General features: G+C 44.5%; 1 protein-coding gene across 2 annotated transcripts in view; it reads right to left on the bottom strand.

Moving 5' to 3' along the window:
- Nucleotides 1-2,299: 2,299 nt before the first annotated feature.
- The window catches only part of CAPN5 (calpain 5), a 106,084-nt gene continuing 92,941 nt past the window's right edge, over nucleotides 2,300-15,442 (bottom strand). Inside the window, exons 9-14 of one of the 2 annotated variants that reach the window (XM_061629025.1) lie at nucleotides 12,330-12,452; nucleotides 9,053-9,249; nucleotides 8,572-8,693; nucleotides 8,249-8,385; nucleotides 7,207-7,350; nucleotides 2,300-2,506 (exon numbers count right to left, since the gene is read on the bottom strand). In XM_061629025.1, coding sequence (XP_061485009.1) covers nucleotides 2,381-2,506; nucleotides 7,207-7,350; nucleotides 8,249-8,385; nucleotides 8,572-8,693; nucleotides 9,053-9,249; nucleotides 12,330-12,452 — 849 coding nt within the window. In that variant the 3' untranslated portion in view covers nucleotides 2,300-2,380. Of the gene's footprint in view, nucleotides 2,507-6,986; nucleotides 7,351-8,248; nucleotides 8,386-8,571; nucleotides 8,694-9,052; nucleotides 9,250-12,329; nucleotides 12,453-15,442 lie in introns of those variants that run through there. The other variant, XM_061629026.1, reaches the window with a different exon arrangement.

Here is a 15,442-nt window from a genome sequence, read left to right on the forward strand (position 1 = left end):
TGGAGTGGAGAAAACAATTATTTTAAAAAATGGATAGTGGTGGTGAAGAATGGAGTGGAGGGGAAAAGGATCCGGAGGTCAAGAACATGGATAAAGGAGGAGAAGGAGGCAGCAGCAGTATGGAGATAAAGAACTGTGGAGGTGAAAGATGACAACATGTGCGTGTGTGTGTGTGTGAGAGAGACAGAGAGAGAGAAAATACTGTGCTTGCACTTGGCACACAAAGTGGCCTCCACCATCCTCTCTGGCTACTGTTTGCATCTCTGGGGAAAATGTTTGCTTGAGTGTGTGTCCCTTAGTTGGTGGAAGGGCAGGGTCTGGGAGGTGGTTAAATGAGAGAGATTATGCTGACTGGCTGGCTGATTGGGGGGGGGTTGCACTTGGTTTGACGTGCAAAGATCTGAGTAGTGGCCTCAGCCTCCCTCCCCACCACCCTTACCAGCAGAGAGACCACCATTGCTATCTTATGAATAAAAATAATTATTCTACTACCTCTGTATGTGTTTGCTTATTTTTAATGTTGTTTTAAGCTACTTGGATGTGCAGCAGCCAAGGCCAGCACCTTGTAGGCGTTTTTTTAAAAAAGTTACTGAAATGTAACTGTAGTGATTACTTTTGAGAAAAAGTAATCAGTCACTTTCAGAGCAATTGTAATTGTAACGGTAATTACTATTTCTGGGGGGCCATGTAACTGTAACTGTAATTTATTACTTTTTAAAAGTAATCTTCCAAGCTCTGCTTCTGTACATTTTTGAATAGACAGGAAGGTTATTAATATAAGGATATAAATACACAATGTAAATTGACAAGTTTGAAAAAAACACAAAAGCAAAATGTTATGCTTCAAGACCATTTTTAAAAAGAAAGTTTGAATCTTTAGTTGAATGTTTGCTACTTAGCAATGTAAAGGTAATTTTTTTTTGCCACCTTTGGCCCATTTATTGGAGCTTTTTGCAAAGATTCACCCAGAATCCAAGCGCTCTCCAAGAAATAAATACATTAGATCATGCGGTCTTATTTCTTGTAACCTTACCTTCCACAAACAGCCATGAAATGACAAGTGGAGTCTGAAACAAAATGTTGCAGTGTGAAGGGCTTCTGTTCAGAATTAATACTGGAGTCTATGATAGCACAGGCATGCTCAGTAAGAACCAACTGGCAGTGTTCTAAAAGCCAGACTTACACCTGTTTAGTTGCAGTGTGAAGGGCTTCTGTTCAGTATTCCAGACACTCCTGTTCCATTCTTCCTTCCCCCGCTTTCCCATTTTCTTACCAATTGCCAGTCAGCATTTTGTGGCAACTGAACATAATAGCCCTGCTGGATCATGCCAATGGCACATCTAGATGCCTCTGGGAAGCCCAATCCTCAGTCCTCATTGGGCTGTTTTTAGAGTTTCCTTCCTTTTAGGATTTTCCCTGCTAAAGGTCCTTTGCATTTCCTGCAAACTTTAGGGTTTCCCCAAATCTGTTAATACCAAACTTTTGTGCATAAATGGTGGCAAGGACTGCATATGTACAGAATACCTTGGGGTGGGCATAATGGGAGGACACGCCAAACATCCTACTGAGGACTAAGCATGCTCAGTGACCAAGAATGTTGACTGACTGCTGGGGGAACAAATAGAAAATTAGAAGTGTAGGAAAATGGAATGTAGCAGCCGAAATCTTGAACAGCAACAGAAAGGAGAAGGGTGTCTCGTTCACGTCCGGCTTGCAGGCTTCCCACAGGCACCTGGCTGGCCATTGTGGAAAACTGGATGCTGACTTTATGGGTATTTGGCCTGATCCAGCAGTTTTAGGACTGTGCCAAATGTTCTCAGGTAAACATATTCAGTGTCCAAAGGGAGCTTCCCTCCCCTTGCAATAGTTCCTGAAACTCCCCATGCAAAAGTTTATTTTTTAGACTTCATAATGTGATCCTAGCCAGTCAGGGACCACATTCCATATGTGAAGATGTCTCAGTGCCAAATAGCCAGGCATATTTGGCTATGTGACAATAACGAGATGAAATATAGCCAAATCAGAAGGAGGGCATTGTTTCCGTCGATTACCATCAATCTGGATAAGCAGGGGGAGCAGGTATGTGAAGGGTGGAAAAGAAACAGAAGATGGTTGCCACTGCAAGTGTTTGGAGCCACCCTCACAAATTGGGGCTGTAAAGCTGAGGAGGAGTGGTGGTTTCAGCTCAGCTCTACTATTGCATCCACCTCTAGGCAACCTTCTTCTGTGTGTGTAAAAAGGTGTGTGAACACAATATCTTGCAGACAGAGCAGGGGGACATGAAAAAAGTCCAGAGTCAATATTTATTGATAAAGACTGAGCAGCTGATCCATTTTGGCTTTTAACTGCAAATCTCATACAGCCAGTAATTTCAACACTTTTAAAACTGCGAATCTTCAAGACATTTCCCCAGTCTGCATTCATGCATGTCATGAAGCATTTCTTGGATAAAGTGCGAGTGATGAGACTTCATAAAGACACAAAACGACGGATGGACCCAGCAGACCTTAAATCAAAAACATCACCTATGTAACACTCCGGATGTTGATTGTCATTCCTCTCTTCGACAATCTCAGTTTTACTAAGAAATGGCAACTTGGGAGCCTAGCCCAGCACTGCATCCCAAAACAGTGGTAGGAAGGAGGGAAAGAACGTTTGGCTAGAACGTTAAGCATCTGAGCTGTTTTAAAAAAGTGAAGTAAGCAAAACGACTGAAGGTATTTTGGTCCCAATAAACCAGAATGAAATTGAAAAGCCCTCTGTCTTTTGTTGTTATGGCTTATTTCTCATGGGTAATCTCTCTCTCTCTCTCTCTCTCTCTCTCTCTCTCTCACACACACACACACACAGAAATGCAGAGCATGTATTAATTTGATGGATGCACATTACAAATGGAATTCCTTCCCACTTGACTCTGGAGTAAATCCAACCTTTCCCAACCTTTGGGTCCCCAGGTGGACTATAGTTCCCGTAATTCCTGACCACTGGCCATACTGGGAGTTGTAGTCTAGCAGCGTCTGGGGACCCCAACGTTGAGAAAGGTTGCGTATAACCCAAAGAAGATATTCTGGGTGGGATCCAACAAATGTGTCCTATCAGCACAAGGATTTATGCTTGCACAACAGAACTCCCCCGCCCCCAAAACCTGCTCTGGAGGGTTGGGGGAAACCCCAGAACAGATTTAAGGGCCACACAGGGAACAGGGAGGAAATGCCATTGTGCAAGCGCAAACATTTGCACTGATAGAACGAGTGAACTTAGTGCTGAGGAATGAATGGGTTGTATTCAACTAAGTCCTATGAACCTAAGTTAGCCAGGTCCCCCACAATTCCAGAACAGACTCTACTATGCTGATTTTGCTGAATGTACACAACACCAATCTGAGTAGGACTTTTGTTGAATACCACTCCTATTGTTCCACCCTTGGAGGAGTGAGTGAAATACATATGCAAGGGGGATACAGTTAGTGCTAGTTAAATCACCCATGCAGACACAGGTATATTGACTAACTGTGTTCCCATGCAATGTATATACCCATTGCTACAAGGGGTAGAGTTATACATTCAGTAGCATCATGTGATCGAGTCCTTCACATTGGAGGTGGGAGAAGTCCATTTTGTTAATGCTCTCCAAAATCCTTATAATTTTTTTTTTAAAAAAAATTAAACCTTCCTTGCATACTGAAAAGTAGCACACAGAAAATCAGGGGACTGACAAGGACAGAGCCTCCCTGCTTATTAGGCTAGTTTTCTGCAAGCAGGGAGTATGTCTTATATGGAGAAAACATTGCAAATATGATTCCCCACCCCCGACAATTCCAGAACAGACTCTGCTGTCCTGATTTTGCTGAATGTACACAACACCAATCTAAAAAACCCAATATCTAGGCAAGACTGAGTGAACATGCATATTCCATTTGGTTGCCTTATTCAGGGCATTATCTAGCTTAGTATTGTTTGCACTGACTGGGAACAGCTCTCCGGGGTGTCAGGCTGGGTACATTGCCAGCCCCTCCCTGCAAACAGCTATTTTATTATCATAAATAGTTGACGTGGGTCAGCTGTACCTCAGTCCCAATGCCCTACATTAGTTGAAAATGGAAACAAAGGGCAGATTTTGCTCTGGACTTGAAAATGGTTCAGAACATGCAAACACAGGGCAGTCTGCTCTGGACTCCCTCACACCAGAGCACACATTTTCCCAGAGGTTTCTGAGGCTCACTTCTGGAAATGCCACAGTGCAGTAGGCTACTTCTGATGCAATAAGCTTCCTTATATGGAGTCAGATGACAGGCCCATCTGGTTTAGTGATGCCTCCTCTGACTGGCAGAGATTTGCCCGGGTCTAAAGCAGAGGTCCTTCCCAGACGTACTCTGGAGATGCAAGGGACGGAATGTGGGACCTTCTGCACCCAAAACAAAGGCGGTGCAACTGAGGTACGTCTTGTCCTTTCCATCTCAGCCATCTTGTACACGGCTGTAAATTATCAATCCCTGTGAGGGTCTCACAGACCCATAGCTTGGGGGGTGGGGCTGCAGGGCTTCTCCATCCAACAGCTTTGCACAGAAGATCTCTGTGGGAGACTGTTAACAGCAAGGAGTCCGATGGCACCTCAAAGACTTGCATACGGAAGATTGTGTGGGAGGTCTCCGTAATTAACCGGGCTGTTGCAAAATGCCCCCTCCCCAACCTACTTAATTTGGGTTTTTCTCTATGGCACAAAAGCACAATATAAAAGGGCTGAGATCAAGAGTGATCCACACCTCTGCTATTCCAAAAGACATCCCATCAGCTCATTACCAAACATGTTAATAATAGCCTGCACTGCTATTCACGCTCCTGTTCATGGGAGTTAAGTCCCATTGAACTCAATGAAGCTTACTTCTGAGTAGACAGGAATAGGAGTGCACTGTGAATCTTAGCTTTCACAGTTGCCTTTAAGAACAAGTTTCTAGCCCTTATGGCTGAGAAGATATGCTTGAAAGTAAGTGGGCCATGCCTCAGATACAAAAGACGTCACTGCAATAGATTTTTTTCCAGGAATTGGGGGGTGGAGAATTTAAAGCCCCCACAGAGCTCACCCCCCATTTATAATCTAAAGCAGAATAAATCACACAAATTAATAAGAAAAATAAATACAGAATGATGCAAAATACAGAAATGTAAATCAACTCAATTTGCATAAATTATACATGATGCAGACAAGCGCTACCTCGATGCAAAGTATTAAATTTTGTAGCAGAAAACGCACAGAGCTCCGAACCTATCTTTATCACATTTTATGATGTTTTTTGGGGACAGTGACTTTCACAAGGCTAAATGAGGATTTGGAAACTGGAGTCCCTGATCCCAACTCTCTTAAGGACATGACACTCTCTTAAGAATATATGCACAGCTTGGCTAGACAAGAGCAAAGGTCCATCTAGTCCAGCACCCTGTTCTCACAGTGGCCAACCAGTTGCCTCTTCTGGGAAGCCCACAGGGAGGACCTCAGCGCAAGGGCAGTCTCCCCACTTGGGATTCCCAGCAACTGGTATTCCCAGGCACACTGCCTCCAGCCGTGGAGGTAGAACAGAGCCGTTTGTACCTAGTAGCCTCTCACACACTTGTCCTACATGAATCTGTCTGATCCCCTTTTCAAGCTGTCCAAGCCCCACAGTTTTAACTACGTGCTGTTTGAAGAAGTTGCTTCTTTTGTCTACCCTATGCTAAAAAGTGGTTTATAAATTCTTAAATAATAATAATCCTGAATCTTCCAACATTCAGTTTTGCTGGATGCCCCCATGTTCTAGTATTATGAGAGACGGAGAAAAACTTTCTCTGTCCACTTTCTCCACACTCTGCATAACTTCATACCCCCCCCTCACACACACACACACAAATAAGCAGGCTTTCCCCTTGCAAATCCAAAACAGATCCGAAAACCCCTTTGCTGGATCAGTCAAGGGTCAGAATGGGATGGGGCAACAGAGATGCTTCTGCAGCCAGGCAACTGAAATTCTGCATTAGTTTTACAACCTCTGGCATTCGCAGAAGCTGGGCAAATGTGTCCAACTTCTCTTACTTTGTGCAATTGTGTTCTGGCTTTGCTAGACAAGGGGAGAAGGAGCGAGTCACATGGGCCACTAAAGCCGATACTTTCTGTCACTGGATTCAACTAAATCCTTGTGGTAGTGCAAGGATTAGCGCTAGTACAACGGTGTTTCTCCTCCCACCGCGTGTGCCCTGCACCGTGCCCAAATCTGCTCTGGAGGGTTGGAGGAGACCCCCCAAGAGAAGATTTAGGGTGCATGAAGGGGGAGGGGAGGAGAGGGGAGAACATTCTGTTGTGCAAGGATAAATCCTTGCATTAATGTTCACCTTAGCGCTACTAGTATGAATACAGCCCATAGCATTCTGAGATTTCAAACAGGCATCGCTCAGACTCCTTCAAGCCTATCTTTGCAACCATGAGGGCTAGAATCTTGACCTCTTTAAAAATAAATCAAAATCTGTAGGACAGTGATTTCCACACTCAGCAGAATATTCCATGCTTTCCTTGACCTGCCGCAAAATCAGAACACAAGCGTAAGTCCTTGCACGCCAATAATTTGTGCAAGGAGGGGGGACATTCAAGCAACATTTCTGCTACTTCCTCCTGAGCCTTCTGCAACCAAGGGCTCATCTTCCTTCTGCCTTTTCCTATCTTAGCAACAACACTACCACGGATGTATGAGTTATGAATGAGCCCTTCGATGAAATTGGCAATGTGGTTTTCTGGGCTGGGGAGAAAACGCACCCCCAGTCACACACGTGTGTGCGCGAGAGATGGATTTCTCTGTGTAAACATATAGCCTCGAGGAGAAGCACTTGGACTGCGGCCACTGAGAAAAAGCAGGATTGGCTTGGAGGTCTTGGCATCCTAACCAGCAGTCTGTCATTGGCTACAAATTATGCCTGAGGCGCGTATTTTAAAACCAAAACATTTTCACTTCTTGAGAAGGCACATTTGTATAAAAATTTTTAAAAAATGAACATAGGAGAGCTGGTCCCCTTTTAAAAGTGAATGCATGCACAGTACATGTACAGTGGCAGGCATATATATGTGTGTGTGTGTAGTTATACATATATACTGCATATTGCGAGATTATATGTACATGTGGCACGGAAGAAATTGTCCTTGTGACGTTTAGATGTTAGTGAGGACACTGCTAGTGAGCAGCTGCACCTTGAGAGTTCCTGGGAGTTCGTTGGCTCGTTTGTTCCCTTTGTCTTCAAGGTGGAGGATGTGCATTGACTGAAGGTCGTTGGGGTCGCCTGCAAGTCCCACCTGGCCCAGAAACTCGTCAGTTATAATGTTGTGATTCCACACCTGGAAGGAGAGAGAAGTGGAAGGTGGCAGACAAACAAGTGAGAGACGTGTTCTCAGTGCAATCGAGTACACACACAGACCAAAGATGCACACATTCAATACGCATCCATGAATGAGGTATCCCTAGCAGACCTCCGAGACCTCGGTTTTTAGATTTGGTTGAAAACCAAGTTTCTAGCCCTTGCGATCTAAGAGAGAAGTTGCAATGCTAGGGAGTGATAAAAGGAACAGCCATCTCACTCTGCAGCAGCAAAAAGTACTATGGCACTCTGGGAAACCACCGTTTTGAAGAAGCCCAGGGGAGCGGGGGAAGAGTGAACAATGAAATATTTAAGAAGCTGAATTAACTCTGCAGCTTGTCTCCACTTCGGTGAAATCATGGCACAGACGCAGCTGTAACCTCATGAGAATACGGAAGTGTACATACCATATATTTAAAGCACACTTTCCCCACCAAAAAATCCTGGAAACTGTAGTTTTTAAAGGGTGCTGGGAATTGTAGTTCTCTGAGGGGTAAACAACAGTTCCCAGGATTCTTTCGGGGGGGGGGGGATAGGCTTTAAATGTGCTTTAACAATTCAGGGTGCATCCATGCAGAAAAGACAAGTGGGTAAGTGTAACAATGTGCCTGTTTAATGTGTTCTATCCTTATTATTATTATTATTGATTACTGGTTTTTGATCATTATTGATTAGATTAGTAAGTCATTACCCAAACATCTCCACGGAACTTGCAACATTGTTAAAAAGAAAAATAAACACACCATACCAGAAACAAAACAAACAGCAACACCCACCCCGCTACAGGAAGCTTTGGCAGCGTCCTAATTGCAAAGCATCTCTTCTGTAGTCTTGCAGTTCACATTGGCAAAGTGTCTTCCAGCTAAAGGCAGCCTCACCTGGATGATGATCAGTTGCCCTGGCTTCTTGCGGTAGAACACGCCTTTCACGTCAAATTCTGGCGCCAAGGCATTCTTCACCACTGGCGAACGAATTTTCTCCCCTTCACATTTAATGATCACGTACGGATCCACTCCTAAGGGGAGAAGATGGGAGGAAGGGCGGGATACAAATTAAATAATTAAATAAATAATAAATAAAAAGGCAGCTGAACCTCTGCGGTTTCGACCACCGTCAGCCAAAAGGTCCCCTGCTTTCTTAAACAATCCCCCCCTGCTGTTTTTTGACGTGCTTCCGTTTAGGCACAGGGAGGCTCCAGCACCTTCTTGGGAGTCCTGGTTCTTCAACCCAGAAGCCGAGATGACGTGGACTTGCGACACCAGCTGTGGATAGCCGCACATCCCACTCCAGCAGGTGTGAGGGGGTTCATCCAGGATCAGCTCTCTGGAAAGAGGGGGGGGAAACACCCCAAACACATCAGCAGCTTCACCCCAGAACTTCTGGTCTTTCTCTCCTCTCAGGGTCCCATCATCCCTGAGGAGCTGGGGCACAGGCAGGCAGGCAGCAGCACTGGTTACGAGTTCCAGCTAAGTAGAGCCAGAGCCAGCAAGGTTCACCTGTGCAAGAGGCCCTTAGCTCAGTGGTAGAGTATGGTTCAATCCCCGGCATTTCCAGAAAGGCCTGGGAAAGACTCCCTCTCTGACACCTCGGGGAGCTGCTGCCAGTCAGTGCAGGCAATACTGAGCTACCTGGCCTGGCTCCTCCTGTGCTCCTAAGGAAAGCATGGAAGGGCAGTCCCTTACTGGCAATCAGAAGGCACGTCTGTGAACACCCTGAGAAGGAATTCGCCCACATGGCCAGCCTCAAAGGTGGTTGGGATGATGACATAGCGCCCTTCTTTCAGGTCCGTCCTCAGGAAGACAATGCGGGAATTAATGTAGATGGAGCTGGCTACTTTGGACTGCAGAGTGTGCATCCGGAAGATCCGATTCAGTTCCACCTGGGCGGAGTAAAGCACAAAAGCAACAGGGTGGCTGGGTGGGAAGGAGCTGATGTCCAATGTAATTCATTTCCTTTATTTGTTCTGACTCCAGAATTGTTTTGCTCCAGTTCTAGAACGTGGGTTCGCCCCACCGCCACCACCGCAGATACGCTCTGCCCATTTGCTACCAGGCCAAGTTCAAGGTTCTAGTTTTGGCGTACAAAGCCCTGTACAGTTCGGGACCTGGATACCTGAAAGACCGTCTTACCCCTTATATGCCCAGCCGATCACTGCACTCTGCAGGTGAGGGCCTCCTGCAGATACCATCTTATTAGGAGGTTCGTTTTGCACAATATAGGAAGCGGACCTTTAGTGTGGCGACACCTACCCTGTGGAATTCCCTCCCCTTGAATATCAGGCAGGCGCCATCTCTGCTATCTTTTCAGCGCCTTTTGAAGACTTTCCTCTTTCAACAAGCCTTTTAAGTTGAGACCTTGACCCAGTCTGCGTCTGTGTCAGAATTGCTTAATATGTTTTTTAATAATGTTTTTAACCCTTTTTTAAAGTTGTTGTTAAATGTTTTTAATGCTGTTTTGTTTTAATGTATTTTAATATCTGTTTCTATGAAGTTTTAAAGTGTTTTAGTGCTTTGTTTGCCGCCCTGGGCTCCTGCTGGGAGAAAGGGCGGGATACAAATTAATTAAATAAATAAAAATTAAGGGACCTCAAGTGGAGCCACATCCAACATGGTCTGTTCTGACTGGCCATCTGCGTTTGCTACCCGAGATCCTTGAGCTGGGGATGTCAGCAGCAGAACTCAAGAACTCCCGCATGCAAAGCACGGAGATGCCAGGGACTGAGCCTGGAACCTTTGGCCCCAGTCCCTCTAATAGCGAACTCTACGCCCCTGTGCCGACAGAAATAGAGCCAAGGCAGGGACACTGAGAAATGTATCAGCACATACTCAGGGAGCCGGGGGAACCCAGGGATTTGCAAACAAAACACAAAAAGTCTTTTAAAAAAAGCAACAACCCCAAAGGGGACAACTGTGCACAAGGTGTCAGTGGACACCAGAAGCCATGGAACGCTGAGTGTCAGCTGAAAAAGAGAATCACCAAACCGGGGGGGGGGGGCAGGGAACTGGTTTGTTTGCGCCGTAAACATGTGGATTGCCATTGCAACGCCTGTGGTGAGCATACCCCCACAGAGGCCTTCCCTGGCACCCACAGGGTCCTCGCCTTCCCCTGGTGCACCCCCCCCCACAAGGACATAGGAGGAGCCCTGCTAGATCTGGCCAAAGGCTCATCGAGTCCAGCATCCTGTCCTCACAGCGGTCAACCAGATGCTTATGGGATGCCCGCAAGCAGGACCTGAGCGCAAGAGCACTCTCCCCTCCTGTGGTTTCCGGCAACTGGCATCCGGAAGCATTCTGCCTCCACTGAAATTAGGTTTGAAAGAAGGCTGCTTTAAAGCTTAACTGGGGGGAGGGAATTGTGTGTGTGCATTAACCCTTCTATCTCCAGCTGTGGGTTCCCTCCCCCTCCAAAAAAAATCACCCTCCACAATTAGACTTGGGTTGTAGTCAGCTAAGTCCTACTCAAGAGTAAACCGATTGAAATGAATCTAAGTTGACCATGTCCATTAACTTCAATGGGTCTACTCTGAGCAAGACTAGTGTTGAATACCACCCCTTCTATTGGCTCCAACAGAAGGCTTTTTTATTTTATTTATTTTTATTTATTTATTTCATTTCTAGACCGCCCATAGCTAATAGCTCTCTGGGCGGCGTACAAAACGAGATTAAAATACAATATAGAATAAAATCAGTAACAGAAAGGAACACATTAAACTAAAACATTAAACATAAAACATTGAACATTAAAATGCCTGGGAGTACAGCCAGGTCTTAACCTGGCGCCTAAAAGAAAGAACTGTAGGCGCCAGGCGTATTTCCTCCGGTAAATAGCCTAATTGTTGCGTTCATGTTAAGGGGCAAGGATATTCTGCAACATATAGTTCTTTGAAACAAACTATGGTCTTACCACTACACACCCTGGAATGCGAGTGCACTCAACGCAATCACAGAGTGGTGGACCTGAATTCAAAGCCCTGACTAAACCATGGCACTCAGTGCATGACCTTGGGTCAGACACCATCTCTCAGCCTAGCCCACCTCACAGGATTGTTGTGAGGAGAAAATGGGAATATCCCCCACGTATGCTGCATGGAGTTCCTTGGAGGAAGGCTGCATTTGGCCCTTCTGCACAATTTCTGCTGAGTCCTAACTGTTGGGATGTTGGAGGATGCCAAAGAAAAAATAAATGGGAGTGGCTTATTCTTCCCATGCCCAGAATGGAAATCAATCCAGCAAATATGATCAGTATTCACTGTGGTGGTGCTTTCAATCCACAAACAGTATCTAATTGATTACGTTTCCTCACCCCAATCGGCACTGTGATTCCTTTGCACTGAAATGAATGAAATAATATAAACCTGAACCCTTCTATCTCAGCTCCATCACACAGTTCATCTGCAGGATGGTCATTCCCCAAATTGGCGAGGCTCATTTAACATCGACATCACATTGAGCCTTCAGCGTTACCAGCCCAGTTCTCTGGAACGCTCTGCCATCAAAGATTCTGCAGGCGTCTTCTGTTTTAACCTTGAAATGCCTACTGAAAACCTTTCTGTTCCGTCAGGCTTATGCAGGCAGTTAAGAAGATGCCTCCTGGCAGTAGTTGGCCTTTGTTTTTACCATATTTTTAATGGTTATTATACGTTTTTTATTTGTTGCAAACCACTTTGATGTTTTTTGTAAAATGAAATAGTGGTATACCAATGTATTTATAAATAAATAAAGGATGACAACATAATTTACATGTTTAATTATGTAAAGTTATATAATTTCACCACAGCAGACAGTGAGACAAATAACATAGTTTTTGGTAGAAGATCAGCTGCAGCAGAACAGAAACAGTGCTGCATGCGATGAACAGAGAGTGGAATGGAAGACAATGCCTTTTTACATCCATAATTTGGAGAAGCAGGCCTCAGAGATGAGCCAGCAACTGACAGTCATCTACCCAACCTTGCCTTACCTTAAAGATGTCAAATCCGATCGCTAAGTTCTCCCCCTTGCCTTCCTTTCGATTGGTCTTTTTGGGCTTCTGTTGGATGCAAAAGAGGACTTCGTCTTCTGTTTTCTTCACATCAAAAACATACTGGCAGAACAAGAAAAACAGGATAAAAAGGAGAGCTTTAAACTGAATCCTGAGTGAGAGGGAGACGTAAATGTGGCAGTAGCAACTAACAAAGGCTTGTGCCCAGTAAGAGGAACTGAGGGAATGGCTCTAATGGGGCCCAATAATATTCTTCATAAAAATGTAGGAAGGAAATCAGGCCGTAAATCACATGGTCTTCAATGTCTGTGTGCTAATGCCCAGAGTATGGGAAACAAACAGGATGAACTTAAATATAGGACAGTAAATACCACTTGATAGGTATACCTGAAACTTGGTGGGATGACTCCCACGACTGGAACACAGCGATTGAAGGATATAACTTGTTCAAAAAGAACAGAAGGAATAGGAAGGGAGGTGGAGTCACACTCTATGTTAAAAATATATATCCCTGCACAGAAATACAGGAGGATGAGCTTGGTAGCTCCACCGAGAGTATCTAGGTTAAAATAAATGGTGCAAGGAATAAAAGGAACGTGGTGCTTGGAGTCTACTACCGACCACCCAGTCAAGGAAAAGATGAGGATGAAACTTTTGAAAAGCAAACTGCCAATGTTTCGAGGAGGCATGATGTAGTAGTAACGAGGGATTTCAATTACCCTGCTATCTGTTGGGAGACAAATTCTTCCAGACGTGGCCCCTCCAAGAAATTCCCGACTTGTGTTGGAGATAACTTTCTTCTATAGAAAGTGGAGGAAGCAACCAGAGGATCAGCTATCCTGGACTTGATTCTAACTACTTGGTGGATGAAGTGGCAGTTATGGGAACTCTGGGAGAAAGTGACCACTCTCTACTAGGGTTCTTGATTTTAAAGGAAGAAAAAGCTTATGTGTATCCTGGACTTCAGGAAAGCCGATTTTAATAATCTCAGAACAATAGCAAGTAAGGTCCTGTAGCGAGTGACCCTAGTGAGAAAAGGAGTCCAAGATGGGTGGGAGTTTCTAAAAGAGGAAATTCTAAAGGCACAATGCCAAACAATTCCATGAAGAAAAAAAGAGGGAAGACAGCAGAAGAAGCCAATGTGGCTTCACAGAAAACCTAGAGATAACCTGAAAACAAAAAAAAGACACATACAGGAAGTGGAAAGAAGGCCAGGCCACAAAGGAAGAGTACACGTAGGTATCACGGAATTGCAGGGATGGCGTCAGGAAGGCTAAAGCTGAGAATGAGTTGAGGTTAGTGAAGATGCCAAAAGCAACAAAAAAGCTTTCTTCAGGTTCATTCATAGTAAAGGACAGAGAAAAGAAACGGTGGTACAGCTACTCAATGAGGGTGGCAAAATTATAACAGATGACAAAGAAAAGGCAGAAATGCTCAATTCCTACTTTGGCTCAGTCTTCTCCCAAAAGGGGGTCTATGACCCACCTGGGAAATGTGAAACTGAAGGCACAGGATTGCAGCTTGAGACTGATAGACAAATACCTAATCACTTTGAACAAGTTCAAATCCCCAGGGCCCAATGAACCTGTCGGGTATGGATTCCTGCATCGAGCAGGAGGTTGGACTCAATGGCCTTATAGGCCCCTTCCAATTCTATGATTCTATTATTGTAAACTGGCTGTTCAGGTCTTGCACACGGAACATTGGTAAGAGGCAGGTTTTTTTAACAGATTGTTCCCCCCCCAGATTAAATCTGGATTAAATGGAGTGGGGGCAGGGTGCCTTTGTTGTACTGTTTTCAATGCCTGCTTAAAATCTTTCTGTTTAAGCAGGCCCATCCAGACATGTAATTTTATTATGTACATGGTTTTAAAAACAAAAATCAACAGTTTAAAAATCATCTAATTTTTGACAATTGTATGATGTCTACTTGTTTTTAAAGTCTGTTTAATTTGGATCCCTGCATTTAACAGGGGGTTGGACTTGATGACCTTATAGGCCCCTTCCAACTCTATGATTCTATAGGAGTAGTTGTGGGGCAGGGGAGGCATATGGCTGGCGCCCTGCAAGCCAGGAACTCCAGCAGGCATCTTTTTGTGGTGTAACGTAAGTGGCTAAGAGGTTGAGCTACAAATCAGGAAAGTCGGCTGAGTTTCAAATCAAGAAATGCACAGGTTCTCCATAGCCAAGAACTCACTTAGGCTTGCTGCAGTCTCCCACTCGTTGCACCTTGACCTGCAATATGCAGGTACTAATATAAGCATGTTTGGAGGACAGAAGCTGTAATCCTCAGAAAAGCCTTCACCAACCTGATGTCCTCCAGAAGGTTTGGACTACAACTCCCATCGGCACCCAACAGCACACTGATGGGAGTTGCAGGCCAAAGCATCTGGAAGGGACCAGGGTTGGCAAAGGTTGCTTTAGAAGATTATGTATACAATACTTTGAATACCTGAAAGCACTATATAAGTGCTAAAGTGTCACTTCCTCTAATAGCAAAGGTAGGTGCTAAGTGCCCATGGAATTTTAGCCAAAAAAGGCCCACTTATTTATTTATTTTATTTATTATCATTATTTTTACCCCGCCCTTTTTCCAAAACTGGAACTCACGGCGGCTTCCAGATAAAAGCACACATATAATTAAAAACATACAAAAGTCTAGATTAAAATCGAATTAAGCTATTTACAGTATTAAAACCATTCACATATACAGTTAAAATAATTCAAACTCAGTTTAAAATAATACAATTAGACAATAGCAACGCAGCACCCTTCAAGTCCTGTCCTTAACAGCTTTCAGTTCCAAAGGCTTGTTGAAATCTTCAGTGAAGGTTGTTTTTTTAAAAAATTCAGCAGGCCTTTTGAGTAAGCTTTTCTGATTTTTATGGTTCATTTTAACTGTTTTAAACTTTTGTAACCTCGTTTACGCTGCTTTGAAACCCTAAGCTCATTGGTAGGGCATCCATCTTGCATGCAGAAGTGCAGTCCCCAATGGCATCTCCAGAAAGGGCAGGGAGAGAATCCTGCTTGAAATCCTAGAGAGACGCTGCCAGTCAGTGTTGACAGTACTGAGCTAGATGGTCTGACTCAGT

The sequence above is a fragment of the Rhineura floridana genome, chromosome 5, assembly GCF_030035675.1.
Source record: "Rhineura floridana isolate rRhiFlo1 chromosome 5, rRhiFlo1.hap2, whole genome shotgun sequence".
Lineage (NCBI taxonomy): Eukaryota > Metazoa > Chordata > Lepidosauria > Squamata > Rhineuridae > Rhineura > Rhineura floridana.